Source organism: Narcine bancroftii, chromosome 2, assembly GCF_036971445.1.
Source record: "Narcine bancroftii isolate sNarBan1 chromosome 2, sNarBan1.hap1, whole genome shotgun sequence".
Lineage (NCBI taxonomy): Eukaryota > Metazoa > Chordata > Chondrichthyes > Torpediniformes > Narcinidae > Narcine > Narcine bancroftii.
The window spans coordinates 54,914,113-54,937,429 of NC_091470.1; the positions used below are offsets into that span (position 1 = coordinate 54,914,113).

The 23,317-nt window shown below is 38.6% G+C and overlaps 1 protein-coding gene across 3 annotated transcripts in view; it reads left to right on the top strand.

Moving 5' to 3' along the window:
- The first annotated feature begins 348 nt into the window (after window positions 1-348).
- The window catches only part of scfd1 (sec1 family domain containing 1), a 163,998-nt gene continuing 141,029 nt past the window's right edge, over window positions 349-23,317 (top strand). Inside the window, exons 1-2 of one of the 3 annotated variants that reach the window (XM_069916714.1) lie at window positions 349-502; window positions 20,840-20,910. In XM_069916714.1, the coding sequence (XP_069772815.1) occupies window positions 472-502; window positions 20,840-20,910 (102 nt within the window). In that variant the 5' untranslated portion in view covers window positions 349-471. Of the gene's footprint in view, window positions 503-638; window positions 859-19,761; window positions 19,881-20,839; window positions 20,911-23,317 lie in introns of those variants that run through there. The other 2 variants (XM_069916716.1, XM_069916715.1) reach the window with 2 other exon arrangements.

The window sequence follows — 23,317 nt, forward strand, 5'->3', positions numbered from 1 at the left end:
GAGAGCCGCATAGGGGTAGAATTATGTGGCTTTCCATCGGGGTGTTTTGGCCTTTTTAACTCTCCTCACTTTCCCCAACTCATCCACTCCCATGGTTTCTCCCTGCACCTTCTCCCACCTTTTGTCCAAAGCCAACCCTTGTTCCCTGTCGAGAAAGGGTCCCAAAGCGTGTCCCCCAGCATCCCGCTGCCCGAGTTCCCACTGCCTGTCGATGTCCCTCTCGAAATACTTCTGTCGCCCATTCAATCAGTTAAAGAGCGTCGGGCTGCTCTTACTTATTCCTTAAAGGGCTGTGATTTGTTATTTTAGTCGACATTGTTCGTGCTCCTCTCGTTGGCCAAGTTTCCATGATCTTCCCGTGACGACCCCGACACCGTTGGAGCCATCCCACCTTCCGCAGGTGCAGCGGAGCGCCGACCCCGCGGCTGCCACGTCATCTCGGACGACGTCAGACCCCGGGCTGGAGGCAAGATGGCGGCGTCCGTGCGGGAGAAGCAGATCGGTAAGTAGCCGCCTCATCAGCTCAAGGAGGGGTCTCGACCCCGGACTCTGACAATCTCAGCCGCGTTAACAGGTCACGCAGCGGTTCGGCGTGAGGAGGCAGTCCGCAGAGGGCGGGCTTTGATGTGCCTTCGGCTGCGGGGTCAGGCCCGAGGCTCTGCTGGTGTCGGGATGTGCGTGTATTTGGGGCAGAACTGCCCAGAGTTTCAAACTTTGAGATCGTTCCGTCTTGTGTTTGCCGTTGGTATCTCATCTCCGAAGGCAATTCTTCAGGAAGAGGCATCGTTTTCCCTAGAAGGCCGGTGTTTGTGTGGCAGTCGGAGCAACAAAATTGTCTCGCCTAGTTTCTGTATAAAAGTGAGTGTTGAAGGCACCAAAACGGACATTCGGCCACATTCTATCAATTTCGCAAAGAATTAGATTCAGTGACTTTTGAATAGGGTCTACTTAATCAATAAATATTGTACAAGGCTCACTCCGTTAAAAGTTCTGTTACACTAATTTTGGTAATAGGGTTTGGAGAAGGTCTCATCGAGTGTTTTTTTTTGGTCTGCCTGGTCACCAATGATGTTGGGGATGATGCACAATTGAAGAAAATTGCAGTCGAATGTTGACATTCAGTGTGTTAACAATGATGTCTGTGTTCTTCTCAGGCGAGATCGAGGATCATTTATTTTCCACGAAGGTCTTTTGCACTCTAGTTGGATAATCAGGCGAGCGTGGTACTAGATGATTGGCTCTCTGAAGTAAAAACACAAATCTACTGGAGGAACCCGGCAGGTCTCAAAACATCCACGGGACATAAAGATATGTAACCGATGTTTTGGGTCTGAGCCCTTCTTCGAAGTAGAGTAAAAATCAGGTAGGCGCCTGAATTAAAAGTGAATCACGAAAAACCGCAGAAGCTGCTATTGTAGTAAAAACACACCAAAATGCTGGAGGAGAAACTCATCTGGTCTTTCATCATCCTGAACCCTTTAAGGAATAAGCAAAGAAATACAGGAAATTTCAGAATTGAGACAGTGCTGTTGGGGAAGGAGTCCAGACGTGTTTATTGGATATAAGAGAAGTGAGAATTGATTGTCTGTGTGAAAGAAGACAGGGAAAAGGGAGCGAGACAAAACTGGGGGAGGGGGAGATGTGAGGTTTAATGAAAGCCAGAGAAGTCAATATTAATGCCATCTGGTTGGAGGGTGTCCATTTGGAAGATGAGGTGTTGTTCCTCCAATTTGCAAGTGCTGTTAGTCTGGCAGTGCATGAGACCATAGACAGATGTGGCCACCCATTTCAATTCCCCATCCTATTTCCTTTGCTGACATGTCTATCCATGGTCTCATGCACTACCAGACTGAGACAACCCACTAAATGAACACCATTTGTTTTGTTTGTCTGGACTCTTTCCTCCCCCCCCCCCCACCCCCCCCCCCCCCGCCACTGTTTCTTTTATGAGAGTTCCTGTCTTTCACTCATTCTGCGTATTCTTTGCTTATACTTTAAAGAAGAGCTCAGGCCCAAAACATCGACAATATATTTTGTACCCTATGGATGATGAAAGACTGGCTGAGTTCTTCCAGCTTTTTAGGGTGTTTTTGCCTGAATTAAAAGGCGGGGGAGAAGGGAAGAATAGACAGGAGCAGGAGTGCAGATGTTAATTGAATATGGATAGGAGGACAGGAGAGAGGAAATGTGAAAATTGATTGGAGGAGCAGGTGTTTTTGGCTCTCTGAAAGTAGAGCTGGAGACATCCGAAAAGATGAGGGATGTGTTTAATGGAAAATTGATGTTAATGCCATCCGTTTGGAGGGTGCCCAGATGAAATATGATGTTTTGCTCCTCCAGTTTGCAGATGGTCTCAGTCTGGCAGTGCATGAAACCATGGACAGATATGTCGTTAAAGGAATGGGGCAAGGAATTGAAATGGTGGCCACTGAGAGATCCACGCTATTGCGCTGGACAGAGCCGAGGTGTCAATAAAGTGGTCTCCCAGTCAGCATCCAGTATCTCCAATGTAGAAGAGACTACAATGGGAGCACTAGTTGCAGTAGATGACCCCTGCATGGATTGGTCCACATAGCCAATAGAAAGCCAGGCATAGCTGGGGCCTATGTTGGTACTCATGGGTACCCCTTGGATGTGGAAAATGCAGGATGAGTCAAAGGAGTTTATTGAAGGTGAGGGCAGGTTCTGTCAGCTAGATGGGGTGGTGGTAGAGGAGGATGTTTGAATTTGTTGTCAGGAAAGAAATAAAGGGCGATGGAGGTGTGCTGAGATTGGATGTCCATGGTAAAAATGAGGCAGTCAGGTTTAGGGAACTGTAAGTTGTTGAAGTGATGAAGGGCACATGAAATGTCAAGGATTTAGTTGGGGAAGGATTGGACCAGAATGGCAAAACTGAGTCGAGGTAAGTAGATACCAGTTTGGTGGGGCAGGAGCATGTGGAACCAATGAGTTTGTTGGGACAGTTGGGTTTGTGGATCTTGGGTAGAATCAGGCAGTGCATGGTTTGGAAACGTTGAGGTTAGACGCCAAGCGAGGGAGATGACCATAAGTGACGAGTTCAGAGAGCATATGTAAGACAGCGGTGTGATGAGATTTGGTGGGGTCCTCTTGGAGGGGTAAGAAAGAGCTGTCTGAGAGTATTTTTCTGGCTTCGGCCAGATAACATCGCACCAGACCACAACAGCACTAACCTTGTCTGTGAGTTTGATGGTGTGGTTGGAGTAGTTAGTGGAAAGAGAGTGGGGGGGGGGGGGGCTAGGTTTTTCGAGGGACTGAGATTGGACTGGATGAGAGGAATGATGAAGTTGATGTCTCTGCGACAATTGGAAATATAAAGATCCAGAGGAGGCATGAGGTTTCCAGAGAATGAAGATGCTTCAAAATAGGAAAAGGGGTCTGTAGTGAGGGGAGGGGGGGTAGGTGGAGAATCTTGGTTGTAGAAGTGGGCAAGGGGACAGAGCTGAAGGAAGATTTCATCTTCATGACAGGCATGGAACTGAGAATCAGAACTTATTATCTTGAAATTCAGAGTTTTGTAGGAGCATCATAGTGCAAACATTCATATTATCGCCATCTCAAGACATGACTATATAAAAAAAAATTAAAGTAATAATGAACAAAAAATAAGGCATTGTCTTTGGTTTATTGATTATTCATGAATCTGATGGCAGCGGGTAAGGATCTGCCCTTGTGCCATTGAATGCTTGTCTTTAGGTTCCTGTACCTTTTTTCCAATGGTGGCAGAATGAAGAGTGCATGGCCTGAGTGGTGGAGATCCTTGAGGATAGAGGCTGCTTTTTTAAGACATCACCTCTTATAGATGTCCTTGATGGAGCAAAGGCTTGTGCCTTTGATGCCGCAGGCTGAGATAACAACCCTCTGGAGTTTGTTTTTGTCCTGAAAGTTGTCGCCTCCATACCAGGCAGTGATGCAACCTAGCCAGAGTGCTCTCCGTGGTACACCTGTGATGTACCAAACTGCCTCAGTCACCTCACAAAGTATAGCCGCAGTGAGCCGCCTTTGTGATTGCTTCAATGTGGATGCTCTAGGACAGATCCTCGGAGATGTAGACACCATGAATTTGAAGTTCTTGATTCTCTCCACTACTGACCCCTCGATCAGGTCTGGCTGGTGTTCTCCTAACTTCTTCTTGAAGTCCACAATCAATCTTCTTGGTTTTGCTGACATTGAGTGTAAGGTTGTTGTCGCTACACCATTTAACGAGCTGATCTATCTCCCTCCTGGGCGCTTCCTTGTTGCCGTTTGTGATCCTGCCGACAACTGCGGTGTGGGCATAAGGAGTAGAGTAGTGGGCTAAGCACTTGGGGTGCGCCTGTGTTGATAATCAGTGAAGAGGAGATGTTTCCAATCCATACTGACTGTGGTCTTCTAATGGGGAAAGTTAAAAATCCTGTTGCATTGTGGGGTACAGAAGCCTAGAGTTTGTAGCTTCTTGACCGGGACTGAGGGAGTAATGGTATCGAAGGCTGAGCTGTAGTCTGTGAAGAGCAGCTGTATGTTTTAGTTGCTGTTTTTGAGGTGATCCAGAGTTGAGTGGAGAGCCACGGAGCAATTGTGACAATGGGCGAATTGTAGTGGGTCCAGATCTTTGTTTAAGGTATGTGTTAATTCTGGCCATGATCAGCCTCTCAAAGCATTTCATCACAGTAGAAGTTAGTTGTTGAGGCAGCCCACACTACTCTTCTTGGTACTGGGATGATTAATGCCCTTTTGAAGCTGGTTGGACCCTCTGACTGCCACAATGAGAGATGAAGATGCCCCTGAACACTCTAGTTAGTTGCTTGGCTGTCAGGGCCAAACACCTTGTGAGGGTTCACCTTCTTGAGTGATGTTTTTTTTTAAACTTCATTTATTCGTTCAAAAAACAAATAATATATGACATATATCAGCAATTAAACATGAACATTTTTTTTAATATAAAGAAAAAAAAGAAAAGAACCCCCCCTTCAGCCAATTCTCCTAAGGAGAGCCATAAAAAAAGAAAAAGGAAATAATATTAAAAAAAAGTTAAATATACATATTAAAATCTAATCAATATAAATTGAAATGTAAATATTCTGAGTATAACAACCACTTATTAATAAAAAATTATAATTATCATGCGAAACATACATAATTTTTCCATTATTAAACAATATTTCATCTTATTATGCCATCTATTAATATCAATCATATTTGTATCTTTCCACGTACTAGCAATACATTTTTTCGCTACAGATAAAGCTAAATATACAAAAGCAAGCTGGAATTTATCTAATCCCAAGCCTTTCAAAGGTTGCAAACTACCCATTAAAAATACTGTTGGATCTAAAACTATTTTAATCTTAAACAGATATTCTAAAAACGATTGAATTTTCTTCCAAAAAGATTGTATCTTCTTTCTTCTTCTTTGGCTTGGCTTCGCGGACGAAGATTTATGGAGGGGGTAAATGTCCACGTCAGCTGCAGGCTCGTTTGTGGCTGATAAGTCCGATGCGGGACAGGCAGACACGGTTGCAGGGGAAAATTGGTTGGTTGGGGTTGGGTGTTGGGTTTTTCCTCCTTTGTCTTTTGTCAGTGAGGTGGGCTCTGTGGTCTTCTTCAAAGGAGGTTGCTGCCCGCCGAACTGTGAGACGACAAGATGTACGGTTTGAGGCGATATCAGCCCACTGGCGGTGGTCAATGTGGCAGGCACCAAGAGGTTTCTTTAGGCGGTCCTTGTACCTCTTCTTTGGTGCACCTCTGTCACGGTGGCCAGTGGAGAGCTCGCCATATAACACGATCTTGGGAAGGCGATGGTCCTCCATTCTGGAGACGTGACCCACCCAGTGCAGCTGGATCTTCAGCAGCGTGGACTCGATGCTGTCGGCCTCTGCCATCTCGAGTACTTCGATGTTAGGGATGAAGGCGCTCCAATGAATGTTGAGGATGGAGCGAAGACAACGCTGGTGGAAGCGTTCTAGGAGCCGTAGGTGATGCCGGTAGAGGACCCATGATTCAGAGCCGAACAGGAGTGTGGGTATGACAACGGCTCTGTATACGCTTATCTTTGTGAGGTTTTTCAGTTGGTTGTTTTTCCAGACTCTTTTGTGTAGTCTTCCAAAGGCGCTATTTGCCTTGGCGAGTCTGTTGTCTATCTCGTTGTCGATCCTTGCATCTGATGAAATGGTGCAGCCGAGATAGGTAAACTGGTTGACCGTTTTCAGTTTTGTGTGCCCGATGGAGATGTGGGGGAGCTGGTAGTCATGGTGGGGAGCTGGCTGATGGAGGACCTCCGTTTTCTTCAGGCTGACTTCCAGGCCAAACATTTTGGCAGTTTCCGCAAAACAGGACGTCAAGCGCTGAAGAGCTGGCTCTGAATGGGCAACTATTGTATATGTATATATAACCAAACAGCATGAAAAAAAAGTTCCAACTGTATCACCACATCTAAAACACAAATCTGAATCATTAAAACCATATTTTAAAAATTTTTCAGGCGTCAAATATAATTAATGTACAAAATTGTAATTAATCATTGCACAACTTGCATTTATTAATCTAGTTACACTATCATAACAGATATCTACCAATCCTCTTCAGAAAAAGTAAAACCAATATCCGCTTCCCATTTAATTTTAGATCTATCCCAACCCTTTTTATCTATACTATCCTGTAATATTTGATACATAAATGAAATATAACCCTTCTCTGGTACCTTCATAAGAGAAGTCTCAAATTTAGTCATTTTAGGTAGAATCATATCTCTACCAAACGTACATTTTACCAAAGATCGAATTTGATAATAAAGAAATAACTTGTCAATACCAAAATCTTCCCTCATCTGATTAAAAGATAAAAACTTACCCTCTTTAAACAATCTCCCAAATTTTTCACACTTTTAAATCTCCAATGCAATAAACTTTGATTATGTATTGAAAAAGAAATAAGTTGATTATTATATAACGGAGTCAAAGCCAATAATTTACCCCTAGAACCTATCATTTTATTTTTATTTTTCCATAACTTAATTAAATGTTTTAGTAAAGGCACATTATATTGTTGTAACAAATTTATATTCCACCTAAACAAAAATTGATGTATTTCAAATTCAGAAATACTTGCCATCTCAATTTTAGCCCAACTAGGAGCCTGTACCAAATCCATCAATGAACTAATAAATTTAAGTTGAACTGCCTCATATTAATTTTGAAAATGTGGTAAACGTAATCCCCCTAACTCATATTTCTAAGTTAATTTATTCAAAGCTACTCTCGCAAATTTACCCCTCCATAAAAACTCCCTAACCATTTTATTTAAATCTCAAAAAAAAATTTGATCAAGTCAATACGGAATAGATTGAAACAAATATTGTATACGCGGAAAGATATTCATCTTAATTGTATTTATCCTTCCCATTAAATTAATAGGTAAATCTTTCCATTTAATCAAATCAGTTTTAATTTTTTTCATTAATGGAGCATAATTTAATTTATATAAAGATTGATAATTAACATTCAAAATTATACCCAGATATTTAATTCGATCAGTCCACTTCAAATTAATAATATTCTTATAAACTGAATAATCTCCTTCACTTACCAGTAATATTTCACTTTTTTCCCAATTAACTTTATATCCAGAAAGACATCCATATTGTATTAAACATTCCTTCAAATGCAAAAGTGACTGAGCTGGGTTTATTAAATACACCAATACGTCATCAGCAAATAAATTAATTTTATACTCCTCATCTAAAACTTTCATACCTTGTATCTGTGTATTTTGTCTTATCAACTGTGCTAAAGGTTCAATCACTAACGCAAACAAAGCTGGTGATAAAGGACAACCTTGACGAGTTGATCGAGTTAACTTAAAAGATTCCAAAATCAAGCCATTCATCAATACTCTTGAATGATGTTCTGACCCTCAGAGACAGATATCACAGGGTCCTCAGCTTTTTCAGATATTCTAATAAGCATTGTTTGGTTCTTCTTCTCAAAGCGGACATAGGTGTTCAGGTCATCAGGTAGTGAAGCATCACATTCATCTATAGTGTTCACCTTCAATTTGTAGGCTGTAATGACCTGCACTCCCTGCCATAGCTGGTGTGTATCTGCCTCTGTCTCTAGCTTCCTCCGGGATTGCTGCTTTGCTTCGGAGATGGCCTTCCGCAGGTTATACCTGAACTTCTTGTAAAGATCTCGATCCCCAGCCTTAAACACCCTTGTTCTTGCCCTCAACAGTTTGCAGATTCTCTGATTCATCCAGGGCTTCTGGTTGGGGAACACCCAGTATTTGTGCATGGACACACACTCATCCACGCAGGTCTTGATAAAGTTGGTGACATCTGTTCCATATTCATTCAAGTCTATGGATGAGTTCTTGAATATGTTCCAGTCCACTGATTCAAAGCAGTCCTGCAGACACTCCTTCACTTCCCTTTGGCCACACCTTCGCTGTCTTCACTACTGGTGCTATGGTCTTCAGACTCTACTTGTATGGTAGAGTACAAGTACAACTAGGTGATCAGACTTTCTGAAGTGTGGTCGTGGATTTTATTAAAAGTGGAAGAAAGGAAAAGAACTGAGTGGTTCCCAGAGATCAGATCTGAATATCAACACACAAGTGCTGGAAGAACTCAGCAGGTCTCCATTGTCCATAGGAGGTAAAGGTATATAACCGACTTTTTGTGCCTGAGCCCTTCTTCAGGGTATGAGTGGAAAACAGGCAGGTGTCTGAATTAAAAGTCTGGGGAGAAGGCTTGGGTGGCAGGAGGGTGGGGGAGCGACCGGGGTTCAAATCCATCACTGTCTGTAAGGAGTTTGTACATCCCCCCCGTGTCTGCGTGGGTTTCCTCTGGGTATTCCCGTTTTCCCGCCCACTGTTCAAAACTTACCAGGTGTATAGGTTAATTGGGCGACCCAGGCTCGTGAGGCAAACAGGCCTGTTACTGTTCTGTCTGTCTAAACTTAAGGGAAGAAAGGGCAAGGGAGGAGTACAGACCAAAAGACAAAAGGTGTTAATTGGATATGGATGGGACTTAGGCGAAAGGAAAGGTGAGAATTGTCCTGGATTGTCTTTGGCAAAGTTGGGGGAAAGGAGATACAGGTAGACCCCCCTACTTTCGATGGAGTTCCATTCCAGGACTTGCATCGTAAATTGAAATTATTGTAAGTTGAAACAATAGTGTCTCCTAACGGTTTTTTTAAAATTTAAATGTAAACACTGAAAACCTTTTATACAACACAATTTAAACTGGAAAAAAAAATTACTGCAATGCATACTACCAGTTTTTTAAATTTAAATTTTATTTAAACACTGAAAACTCAGATGCGCGGCCGGCCGGGGAGAAGATCTGCGGACGTAGGTTTGACACGTGGGTGGCCTGTCGAAGGATCTGGGGTTGGGAGCACAGATGGGTGGGTGGCCTGGGCGTTGGGTGGTTGGATGCGCAGGCGAGTGGTGCAAGGATCTGCAGTTGGGAGTTTGGAGGTGGGGGTGGCAGGGAAAGCGTCACTGCGTCGCATCACTCCGTCACGAATTGCAAGTAGGAAAAACATCAGAACTCGAAATCGATGGTACGGATTGTGATCACCATAACTTAGAAATATAAATCCGAACATTATAAGTCGGGGTCTATCTGTAGAAGGAAAAGAGAGAGAGAAACAGAACTAGAGGAAAGGAGACATGCCCTCCGTCAATAACTTCCAGTTCTCTGAACTCAACCGCCTCACTTTTACCAAGAACATTCAATCACTAAGCATCTTCATCCTCATAAAAAAGGCCTCAAATCCCTTTGTTTCTTTCTTGTCAATCGACTCAACTAGTCCCTCTCTACCACTATCCTCCTCCAGCTGACAGAACTTGTCCTCACCCTCAATAACTTTTCCTTTGACTCATCCCACTTTCTCCCAATCATAGAGCTAACTATGGGTACAAGCATGGGTCCCAGCTATCTCTACCTTTTTGTTTGCTACGTGGGCAGTCCATGCTACAAACCAACATAGGCAAGGCCCCTCAGCTCTTCCTCTGCTACATCAACGTCTACTTTGGTGCTGCCTCATGCAGCAATGATGAGCTCGTCAACTTCACCCACTTTGCTGCCAACTTGTACCCTGACCTCAAATTCACTTGGTCCATCTCGAGAAACACTCTCTATTTTCTCGATTTCACGGTGTCTTCATCTCAGGGAACAAGCTCTCAATAGACATCTTCAACAAATCCACAAACTCCCACAGCTACCTTGACTTCACCTCTTCACACCTTGTCCCCTGTAAGGATTTCACTCTTTTCTCTCAATTCCTCCATCTCTGTTGCATCTGCTCCTTGGACGAAATCTTCAATGCCAGATCATCAGAGATGTCGTCCTCCAAAAAACAGCTTCCCCTCTAACACCATCAACTTGGCTCTCACCCACACATCATCCATTACCCACACATTATCCATCTCCTACACATCATCCATTACCTACACAGCTTAACTGGCCCCGTCCGCCCCCCCACGTGAAAAAAAACAGGATTCCTCTTTTCCTCACCTACCACCCCACCAGCCTCCACATCCAGCACATTATCCTCAGCCATTTTACCACCTACTATGTTATCCCACCACCAGACACATCTTCTCCCGCTCCGCCTTTCACAGGGACCACTCCCTCCGTGACCGCAAGAAATGCTCCACTTGCACGCACATCTCCTCCGTCACCACCATTCGAGTCCAAATTCCCGTGCCGACACATCTGTCCTCCAACCAGAAGGAATTAACATTGACTTCTCTGGTTTCCATTAGCCCCCACCCAATCATCCATCCATCGGTCTCTCTCTCTCAGTCTCCTTTCCACCAGCTCTACTTCCACAGAACTAAAAACAACTCTCCCCCCCCCCCACCAGTCAATTCTCAACTTTTCTCTCGCGTCCCATCCATATTTGTTGGTCTGTACTCCTCCACTGCCCATTCTTCCCTTCATTTGCCTGCCTGTTTTTTCCTCATGTTGAAGAAGGGGTCAGGACTGAAATGCCGGTTATCTATTGTATCTTTACCTCCTATGGATGCTGTGAGACCTGCTGAGTTCCTCCAGAATTTGTATTGTTACTAGAATAAATATGTTTACAGATTTTCATGTTTCAGATGTCAGAATATGCCTGGAATAAAATATCTCCTTTCTATGCTATATATTTACACTGTGCAGACTCTGGATTGCGTCAAGCACTACTTTTGATGAATAACTTGTAAGAGTTGCTTGCACCAAGTTTGAATCAACTCCAAGTTATTTTGAACACTGAAGACTTAATTGAACAAACCTTGCAGGAGTTTTTAGTGATTGTGAGCAATATATTTCATTGAAAATTATAAATATAGATCAGGTCATTTTGAAAGGAATTAAATCATCAGTTTAATACAAAGTCCAGAGAAATTCAAATGGTGCCATGTTTCATGATTCTTTTTTTTTTTTGAAGACTTTATTTAAAATTTTATAACATGAATACAATAAAGAATTACATTTAAAGAAAAATAGAAAAAAAAAATTAAAAAAGGTATGATTACAATATTACATCAGAAAACTACACAAAATAACCCCCCCCCCCCGTTAATTGTAACACAATATTAATGGTCTAACTTAAAATTAGTCCAACCCTCCCCCCAAATAAAGAATGAAGAGTTAATAAAATTGACAATATTATATATGAAAAAAAATACCCACTTACAAAAAAGAGATAAAACTTAACCTAAAAAAAATTCTAACAACAACAAAAAAAAATTGTCACTACTAAAATATCACACTTAAACATATATTTAAATCAAACTTAAATGCATATAATTAGCAAACGGAGTCCACTTTAACTTATAAAAATAAATCTTATCCTGAATTGAAAAAGTTATCCTTTCCATAGTCAAACAAAATTTCATTTCCAAATACCACTTATCTAAAGTTAGTATATTTCTATCTTTCCAAGTAAGTGCTATACATTTCTTAGCCACAACTAAAGCTAAATAAATAAATGAAATCTGATAATCCTCTAAACCTAAATTGATTAATGATTCCATGTTCCCTAATAAAAATATATCGGGATCTAATACAAGATGGATATTATATAAACTGTTAAAAACAGATTGAATACCTTTCCAAAACTGTTGCAATCGATCACAAAGCCAAACAGTATGCAAAAAAGTATTGGCCATCTGATCACATTGAAAACAAGAATCCAAGTTACTAAAACCAAATTTTTTTAATTTCTCCAGCGTTAAATATAGCTGATGAATAAAATTATAATTAATCATCGCTAGTCTAGCATTAATTAATTTCCAAATACTATTCTGACAAATTTCCATCCAAGCTTCTTCAGCTATTTTGTGTCCTAAATCTTTTTCCCATTTCAACTTATCTTTATCCCAGTCTTTTTTACTATCAATTTCTTGTAAAATACAATACAAATCAGATATATATCCCTTTTTTGGTATTGAAAGTACATATTCTTCAAAACTAGATTCAGGCAATAAAATCATATGTCGACCACATAACTGTTTTACAAAAGATCTTAATTGATAATATACAAATATAGAATTTGCACTAATACCATATTTCCTTTGTAATTCGTCAAAGGAACAAAAACAACCCTCAGAAAAACAATCAGATACATTTTTTATTCCCTTCTTTTCCCATTGTTTCAAAGTGGCATTGGAGACCGTAAAAGGAACAAGTTGATTATTATATAATGGCAATCTTCCAGAATATATATTTTTAAGTCCCAATTTTTTAAGTTTACTTGTCCATAAATTCAATAAATGTTTCAATATTGGCACATCATAAGTTTGTAATAAATTTTTATTCCATCGAAACAAAAACTCATGAGGAATTTTTTCTAAAATAACCGCCATTTCTATCTTTACCCAACTAGGTGGGTCGTCCATATTCATTTGCACTAAGAAATTTGAATTGAGCTGCTTCATAATAATGCTGAAAATTCGGTAATCTTAAACCTCCAAATTGAAAATCCCACATCAATTTTCTCATTGCTACTCTCGGAAATTTTCCCTTCCATAAGAATTCTCTAATCGCTTTATATAAATCCTTAAAAAAACTTTTCTTAAAAAAAATAACGAATTGATTGAAACAAATATTGTATTCTAGGAAAAATATTCATTTTTATGGTATTAATCCTCCCTAGTAAACCCAAAGGTAGATCCCTCCACCTAATCAAATCTAATTTAATCCTTTTTATTAAAGGAAAATAATTAATTAAATATAATTCTTGAAATTCCGTATTAACATTAATTCCTAAATATTTAATTTGTGTAGTCCACTTCAAATTTGTAATATTTTTATATACTGAATAATCACCTTTACAAATTAGTAAAATTTCACTTTTAGCCCAATTTACTTTATAGCCAGATAATTGGCCATAAATTTCTAAACATTCTTGAATTGCAGGTAAAGAAATATCCGGATCCACCAAATATAATAAAACATCATCAGCAAATAAATTAATCTTATATTCCTCATTCAGAACTCTCATACCTTTAACATTTTCATTTTGACGTATTAATTGTGCTAAAGGTTCAATAACTATAGCAAATAAAGCAGGTGACAACAGACATCCTTGTCTAGTAGATCTTGTCAAACTAAAAGATTCTGAAATTTGGCCATTAACAGCAATTCTAGCCTTCGGGCTATTATATAAAGCCTTTATCAACCCAATAAATGAAGAACCAAAACAAAATTTCTCAAGTACTTTGAACAGAAACTTCCATTCCACTCTATCAAAAGCCTTTTCTGCATCCAATGAAACCACTATTGGATAATTCAACTGAAATTTAGATTTATTTATCAAGGTTATTAACTGTAAAATATTATCTGACGCATACCTGTTTTTTATAAATCCCCTGTGATCACCATGTATAATTTTAGGCAGATATTGAGCTAATCTATTAGCCATAATTTTAGCTACAATTTTATAATCTACATTTAACAACAAAATTGGTCTATAAGAAGAAACCTGTAAAGGGTCTTTATCTTTTTTTTGTATAACCGTAATTGTTACATTAGAATAAGACTCAGGTAATTGAAAAGTATTGTAAGTTTGTTGTAATACATCCTTATAAATAGAAGATACATCAGCATAAAAAACTTTATAAAACTCTATAGAAAACCCATCTTCACCAGGTGCCTTTCCATTCGGCATGTCTCTTATTGCCCTTTCTATTTCATCTTCTGTAAAAGGTTTATCTAACTCTTGTCTGTCTTCTTGATTCAATTGTGGCAAGTTAATATTTTCCAAGAAAGAATCTATTGCGTCTCCAGTTACATCTTTACATTCCGAAGTATACAATTGTTTATAGAAATTACAAAATTCCTCATTAATCTCCTTTTGATTAAAAGTAATACCTGATTTCTTTCTAATCGCTGGTACAATCCTAGATAATTGTTCCTTTTTTAATTGCCATGACAAAACTTTATGAGCTTTCTCACCCCATTCATAAAACTTATGCTTAGTTCGATTCATTAAACATTCAAACCGATATGTTTGTAATTCATTATATTTAAATTTTAAATTAGTTAACTGATTCTTTTGCGTTTTGGTAGCATGTTTTTGAAATTCTTTTTCAGTAGCAGTTATCTTTTCCTCTAAGTCTTCAATCTCTTTAATTCTCTCCTTCTTTACTTTAGAGGCATAACTGATAATTTGGCCTCGCAAAAAAGCTTTCATTGCATCCCATAAAACAAAATGACTAGAAACAGAATTACAGTTAATACCAATAAAAATTTCAATTTGCTGTTTTAAAAAACTAATAAATTCTGGTTTTTGCAATAGCATAGTATTAAATCTCCATCTTGAAGCTTTCTGAACATCTTGTGAACTCAAATATTCTAATAATAATAGTGAATGATCCAAACCCAATCTAGTCTTATACTCCACAGATGTAACCCTATCCTGCAAATGTGCTGATATTAAAAAATAATCAATTCTAGAAAAAGAATTATGTCGCGAGGAATAAAAAGAAAAATCTTTCTCTGTAGGATTAACTCTTCGCCAAATATCAATTAAATTCAAATCTGCCATCATATTAATCACTTGGATTGCCATCTTAGACTTCTTAATTACTCTTGGGTACTTATCCAATAAAGGCTCCAACACCACATTCAAATCTCCCCCAATCATCACATTAGAGTTCGATTGTCCAAGTAATAAAGACATATCCACAACAAAAGCTGTATCCTCAACATTAGGAGCATAAACATCAAGCAAAGTCCATGCCTCATTAAAGATTGTACAATTTAATTTTAATAATCTTCCACCATTTTTCTCTTCATTCTGTAACTGAAATGGTAGATTCTTATGTACCAAAATTGCCACACTTTTTGCCTTAGAATTAAACGAAGAATAAAAAACTTGCCCAACCCATTCACGTTTGAGTTTCAAATGTTCCTTATCTGTTAAATGAGTTTCCTGTAAAAAAGCAACATCAACTTTTAATTTTTTTAAATAAGCAAGTACTTTCTTATGCTTAATAGGATTATTTAAACCCTGAACATTAAGAGAAGCAAACTTCAATTTAGACATTTCTTACACTCAATAAAACACAACAAGAAACAAACAAAAAAAAGGAAAAAAAAGAGAGAAAAAGAAGAAAAAAAAAGAAACCCCCCAAAAAAGAAAAAAAAACCTTAATTCCCCTTTGAAATTACAAGCAAAAACTAAAAAAAAGTAAAAAAAAGTTATATATAAAAAAATTTAATTATTTAAAAAAAGATAATAAAAAAAGCTTCACTCCCGAACCCAAAAATTAAAAAGAAAAAAAAAACAAGTCGGAGGTCACAATTATCTCCTCCTGTTTAAATATTGGGTGTGAGATAACTCACACGCAGCTGATGACTTCTGGAAATTGGTGCCCACCCAGTTCCCTCTCCCAACTCCCATCACTATTTAAAATCTTCTCAACAAAAAATAATTAATCAACTTTGCCATTGCGACCACCGTTTCTTCCATTTCTTCCAGAAATCAGATTCCCTTCTTGCAGCTCTGCCCTCTTTGGAGACCGTGGAGGACTACGTCGTTCCTGGAATTGCGTAATTGAGAAAAATCCATAGCTTCTTTAGGATTATCAAAGAACTTTGATTGATATCCATCCTGAAAAATCTTCAGTACAACAGGGTATCTAAATGTTGCCTTATATCCTTTTTTCCACAATAATTCTTTCACAGAATTAAATTCATGTCGTTGAAACATAATTTCCTGACTCAAATCCGGATAGAAGAAAACACGATTACTCTGAACCATCAAAGGAGATCTGTTTTGCTGTGCATTTCTAATAGCCATACGTAAAATAGTCTCTCTATCACAGTAATTTAAACAGCGAACCAAAACAGGTCTTGGATTCTGTCCTGAAAAAGGTCTCCTTCTCAAAGCTCTATGAGCCCGTTCCAATATTAAACCTTCAGGAAACTTGTCTTGTCCCAACACTTGTGGAATCCATTCAGTAAAAAATTTTCTTGGATCTAGCCCTTCTATGCCTTCTGGCAAGCCAACAATTTTCACATTATTCCGTCTAGATTGGTTCTCCAAATAATCAACCTTTTTTACTAAATTTTTATTCTGAATCTGTAGCGTTTCAATTGTTTTATTCACAGCTTGCAATTGATCTTGTACATCAGATAATCCTTGATCACACATCTCAAGTCTTTCAATAATTTCGACTTTAAAAGCTCCATAATCAGCCATCTGTTGAGTATTGACATCCACCAATGCATTAATCTTAGAAATAAGATTATTCATAGAATCACCTAAATGCATCATTGAAGAAAATATCTTATGTTCAAGACTCTTGAAAAGTATATCAACATCAGTAGATCCAAACATAGTGGGATCCTGCTGTTCTTGTGGAATCAGAGGACCTTCTATCCCTTCTTTTAATTTAGTAGCTTTTCTTGCAGTTTGACTCCGTGTAAGAACCCCTGCCACAGACCCCCCCAGAAGTGTCAGGAGGCTGATGATCAGGGTTATCTTTGATCCAAGCCTCCTTTAAAAGCTTCGTTATGTCAGTATCTGGAAGAGCTGTTGTAACTGATGGTATAGCAGTCAAATAACAACTCTTTAACTCTCCAACTGGTGGCGCCCCAGCTAATTCAGCAGTCAAAGTCTCAGTAACAGTAGACGTTGTTTGAAATACTGGCATCCGGCCAGCCCTTTGTTCTAAAGACTGTTGAAAACGACCTTCAGAAAGACTTACGGATTCAGAGCGGAGCTCCAAGGCCAAATTCTTCGCTTTTCCTGGTTCCATTTCACGCTGAGTCGTGGCTTTTTGTAAACAAGCAGGCTCAGATAATTTCGGAAAATATAATTTTTTAACAATCTGTTGATGTTTCCATTTACTTTTTTTTAAAACAAATGTACCATTAGGTATTAATTCAACACCTCATACTATTTATAAACTTTTTTTTAAAGTTTTAACGGGCACTTAAAGACAAAACAATAAGTTAGAGTCAGGAGAGGACTGGAAGGCACGTCTGTTCCTTACGCCATCTTGCCACGCCCCCCCCCCTTTCATGACTCTTTAAGATCATAAGATGGCCTATCATGTACGCTATGCAAGGAACACACTTATGAGAGTTATGAACAAGCTATGGTGGTTTTCAAAACTAGCAAATCGGAGCAGACTATTTGCCTCACTCTTTTCTTTCCATACCCTGTTTTGCTCCTGGTTCCTTGAAATTTGCCATGGTCTCACTTGGCAAAGTATCTGAGCTTTGAACAGTGAGGTGCACAGGTGCACGTTGAAGGTAGAGGATTAACGGATTCCTGGAATAACTATTAGTTTATATATCAAATTCATCTTTTAATTTTACAATTTTGAAAAAAAAATCACTAAGCAGTTAATTTCCTGGCCGCATTGTTTTTTTTTAAACTAAGGTATTGGATCTTTATTGTGGTACATGAAAATGTCCATAAACCCTAAAATGGTAGCATGCTCTTCTTGAAAAATGATAAACTTTCCATTATTTTTTTAGAAATTTTCCTGCTGTTTATTATAAATACTGAAGAAATGTGTAATTTTTAAAAACCCTTAACTGCTTTATTTGGTATTGTTGGAGAGAGTGACATAACTTTAGCTGCATCTGATCTGTATGTATTAGCTTTTATTTCTTTTTTTTATACTTTATTTAAGAATTTTTAAACCACATCAAAATGTATAATTGATATTCTTCAGTTTGGCCTTAAAACCTTTAGCTATTGCATTTTGAGAATCTGAGAGCTTTTCTGGAATTTGTAGGAAGGAGACTGTTCATAAAGTCTCTTTTTATGCAGATGATCTTCTGCTTTTCATTTCCAACGCAGAAACTTATATTCCTTACATGTTATTCTTGCTTTTTCAATTTAGTCATTTTTCAGGTTATAAATTAAATCTTCATAAAAGTGAGCTTTTTTCTTTAGCTACCTTAGTACCTACTTATATTGATCTTCCTTTTAAGTTTGTGAGAAATCAATTCACTTGGCATTATAATTACAAAAAAAATTATAAACAACTATTTAAATGTACTTTACTAAAACAGGAGAAACAGTTATTGAAATTGTCACACCTTTCTTTGTCTTTAGTTGGACGAATTAATTCTATTAAAATGAGTATTTTACCTAAATTTTTATCTTTTTCAAGTTATACCAACCTTCATTCCTAATTTTTTTTATTCATTTGATTCAATTTTATTGATATACATAAGTAAGAATAAATGTCTTCATTTAAATAAAACCCAACTTCAAAAATCTAAAAGAAATTGAGGTTTGGCTCTTCCTAATTTCAGCTTCTACTATTGGGCAGTTACCATACATAATATCACATTTTGGACATATAATAATCGACTGGATTGCACAACATGGGTCACACTGGAGTTAAAATTGGCAAGAAAATTCTCTATTACTGCACTTCTTGAATATGCACTAACCTTTTTCTTTAATTAACTTAAATACATTAATTAATAATTGAGCAGTTAATGTGATGGATTATATATATTCTTTCTTTGGCTTCGCTTCGCAGACGAAGATTTATGGAGGGGTAATGTCCACGTCAGCTGTATGCTCGTTTGTGGCTGACAAGTCCGATGCGGGACAGGCAGGCACGGTTGCAGCGGTTGCAAGGGAAAATTGGTTGTTTGGGGTTGGGTGTTGGGTTTTTCCTCCTTTGTCTTTTGTCAGTGAGGTGGGCTCTGCGGTCTTCTTCAAAATATAGATATGTTTTTAAAGGGTATAGATTGTGGGAGTAGAGTAGGTCACAAACAAACACCAACACTTCACAAAACAGATCTCATTTAAAATGCAAGAACCTTGCTCAAACCAGACACTCTGGGACCAGGCCTTTGTAAAGACTATAAAAACTGCTTTGCTAAAGGTTTTCATAAGGAGGTACAAATAGAAGAACCTGAGATCAAGCGACTTCACAAGTAGGTGTTAATTGGTCATGCTGTGGAGTAATGGATTATTGTTTTGAAAGGGCTCAGAAGTTTGGGTCCAATGCTGCAATCTGTCTGGTTGCATTTTGCTGTTCTAAGGTTTTGCAAGCAGGAAGTGAGAAGAAACCAAACAGGCTTTCTCTAAGAGAGAGAGGGAACTGGTTTCTGCAAGCTGGCAGCTTGTTGAAAACCCATTTTGAAGGTGGGTTGTGAGTTCTGAGTTCAGCTTGTTGAAAACCCTTGTGGTCCATACAAGAGGAAATGACTGGCTAGAGTGCTTCACCTGAAATAAGGGAAATAAAAGGAACTCTGTGTTGACCTGCAGACGAAGAGCTTATCATTTGGAAAACACTGATGGGGCAAGTTTCTTTGGGAAGACACTGAAGTGCCAACGAGCAACAAATATCTCTCTGAAACCAACAAGAGCCTTCCTGAGCAGTAACCATTTAAGCACCAGAGCTTGGTAAAAATGAATGAATGTTAAATTCTATGCACAGTATAAGAATTCCCTGATACCGGTGAACTTGGAGGAGTGAGAAATGAGATTGGACTGTGAATCAAAGAACTTTTCTGAACTTGTGCACATTAAATACACGTGCTTAGAATTAGAAGGAGGTTAAGTTAAATTAATAGTAATAAGTTAAATTTTGATCCTGTTTTTATGTTTAAACAAAATTAAAAATGACATTTGTTGAAGTAACTATTTGTCTTGGTAAATTTCTATTGCTGCTGGGTTTTAGGGTCCTCTGGGCCAATAACATTAAACATACAGAATATACTGGATGTAGGCTTTTCAGACTTTATCAATAATTCTTGACTTAAACTTAGATCCTAATCCTTTAGTTGCTCTTTTCACCACTACTGGAGAGAACGGCATGACTTTAATGCCAACTGTACCCCAAATAATAACTTTTACTTCCCTTATGGCAAGACGTGCAATACTACTTAGATGGGAGGATGCTGCTCTGCCGATCTTGCTGAGTGGTTATGTGAAATTATGTCTAGCCTTAATTTAGAGAAAATCTGATGCTCTGTAACTGATAGAATATGAATTTTCAGAACTTCTATAACAGTAACAAATTCAATGATAATTTTATGTTCTCTTTTTGTGCTTCCTTTTTCTGAAGCACAGTACTAATCTTTTCACCTTACAATTCTAGTCGAGGTTGTGGGAATTGATATTATATAATAAAATACTTCATTTCATTCTTTAGTGTTTAGAAGTGATTAAGTGATATAGGTACTGATTATAATAGCTTTGTATAATGTGTTGTTACTTTGTGTACTTATTGTGTATTCCATAAACAGTGTGTTTATGTTTTATTATAAAATCAATAAAAATATTGAAAAAGAAAGAAGAAATTCTTTGAGATTTAGAGATAGTTTTCAGATTTCATTGGATATTTTTATTTTATTTTACAGCTGCTCTGAAACGAATGTTAAACTTTAACGTTATTCCTGTTAAAAACAGCGCCACTGAACCAGTATGGAAGGTGAGGGAATCTTTGGTGTGTCTTGATTACTGGCAAATGTTACAAAATCTAAAACATGCTCATCACTACAACTAGGTTTTCATTTTATTGCATCTTCAAACTCCATTCATGTCATCAGATTGACAAAAACAAAAGATTCAAATCGTGTCAGGTATGAAAAGCTTTGTTGAATGCAATAACCATATTTAATTAAAATTGCTCTTTTTCTAAATTTTAAAACTGTATCACTATAGATTAATAACTTTTTTTGGTGGTGGGAAAATTTTTTAAAAAGTGGTACAGTATATATTGACAATTGACAAAACCAAAACCATCAGTGTTCAAGCGTGTTACACTTTGGATTGCTAATGTTAATTAGTTAAAAAAATGTAAATTCTGGGGCTACTGAGCAGTTCAAAGCAGCCTCTAATTAATGTTTTGGGTAGGTGACTTGTTGTCAGAACTAGAAAACCTTAAAAGACAAAGTACTTTTCCATAGAAAGTGGAGATAGTTTTTTCTGTTTTTACAAGAGAGGATACAAATAACCTCCCAAGGATGTTGGGAAACATAGAGACTAATGCAAGGGAGGAACTGAAAGAAATCAGTATCTCTAAGGACATGGTCTTGGGGAAATTGATGGGATTGAAGGCAGATAAATCCCAAGGGCCTGATAATCTACATCCTATGGTACTTAAGGAAGTGGCCATTCAGATAGCAGATGCTTTAAGAATTATTTTCCAGAACTCAATAGACTCAAGATCAGTACCCATGGATTGGAGGGTAGCTAATGTTACCCCACTATTAAAAAAGGGTGGTAGAGAAAAAGCGGGGAATTATAGGCCGGTGAGCCTTACATCAGTAGTGGGCAAAATGATGGAATCCATTATTAAGGATGTAATAGCGGAGCATATGACTAGCAGAGAAGGGATCGGACGGAGTCAACATGGATTTACAAAAGGTAAATCGTGCTTGACAAATCTATTGGAATTCTTTGAGATGGTGACAGGTAAAATAGATGGGGGAGAGCCAGTGGATGTGGTGTACCTGGACTTCCAAAAGGCCTTCGATAAGGTCCTGCATAAACGACTGGCTTACAAAATCAAGGCTCATGGGATTGGGGGCAAAGTATTGATGTGGATTGAGAACTGGCTGGCAGGTAGAAGACAGGGAGTTGGGATAAATGGCTCATTTTCTGAATGGCAGGCGGTGACCAGTGGGGTGCCACAGGGATCTGTACTGGGACCCCAGCTGTTCACAATTTACATTAATGATCTGGATGAGGGGATTGGATGTAATATCTCCAAATTTGCAGATGACACTAAGCTAGGAGGGGTTGTGTGCACGGAAGAGGGGGTCAGGAAGCTCCAGTGTGATTTGGATAAATTGAGGGACTGGGCAGATACATGGCAAATGCACTACAATGTGGATAAATGTGAGGTTATCCACTTTGGTAATACAAACCGGAGGGCAGATTACTATTTGAATGGCAATAGATTAAGAGATGGGGAAGTGCAGAGAGACCTAGGGGTACTTGTACACCAGTCTCTGAAGGCGAGCATTCAGGTATAGCAGGCAGTTAAAAAGGCAAATGGTATGTTGGCCTTCATATCAAGAGGGTTTGAGTATAGGAACAAGGATACCTTACTGCAGCTGTACAGGGCCTTGGTGAGACCCCACCTGGAGTATTGTGTGCAGTTTAGGTCACCTTATCTAAAGAAGGATGTTCTTGCAATGGAGGGAGTGCAGAGGCGATTCACCAGGCTGATACCTGGAATGGCAGGAATGACTTATGAGGAAAGATTGCGCAAATTGGGATTGTACTCGCTGGAGTTTAGAAGATTGAGAGGGGATCTCATAGAGACCTATAAAATTCTGGCAGGACTGGACAGAATGGATGCAGATGGGATGTTTCCAATGATGGGAAAATCCAGAACCCGGGGCCATGGTTTGAGGATAATAGGCAAACCATTTAGGACCAAGATGAGGAGGAATTTCTTTACCCAGAGGGTGGTGAATCTGTGGAATTCATTGCCACAGAGGGCAGTAGAGGCAGGTTCATTAAATATATTTAAGAGGGAATTAGATATATTTCTTCAGTATAAGGGTATTAAAGGTTATGGAGAGAAGGCGGGGACGGGGTACTGAACTTTAAGATCAGCCATGATCTCGTTGAATGGCGGAGCAGGCTTGAAGGGTCGAATGACTTAATCCTGCTCCTATCTTCTATGTTTTTATGTTTTAAAAGGTTAAAGGGAAGATGTGTGACGACTTGGCAATTATTATGGTGATAGTGCTTCTGGGGTGGGGGGGTGGGGGGTCACCTGTAATCTAAAGTTTCCATCTCATCCCAGCCTGACCCCTGCTTTCAATCGACTGCATTGGTCTCATCTTTCAAAGAAGCACACAATGGCCTTCTGGAATCTCTTT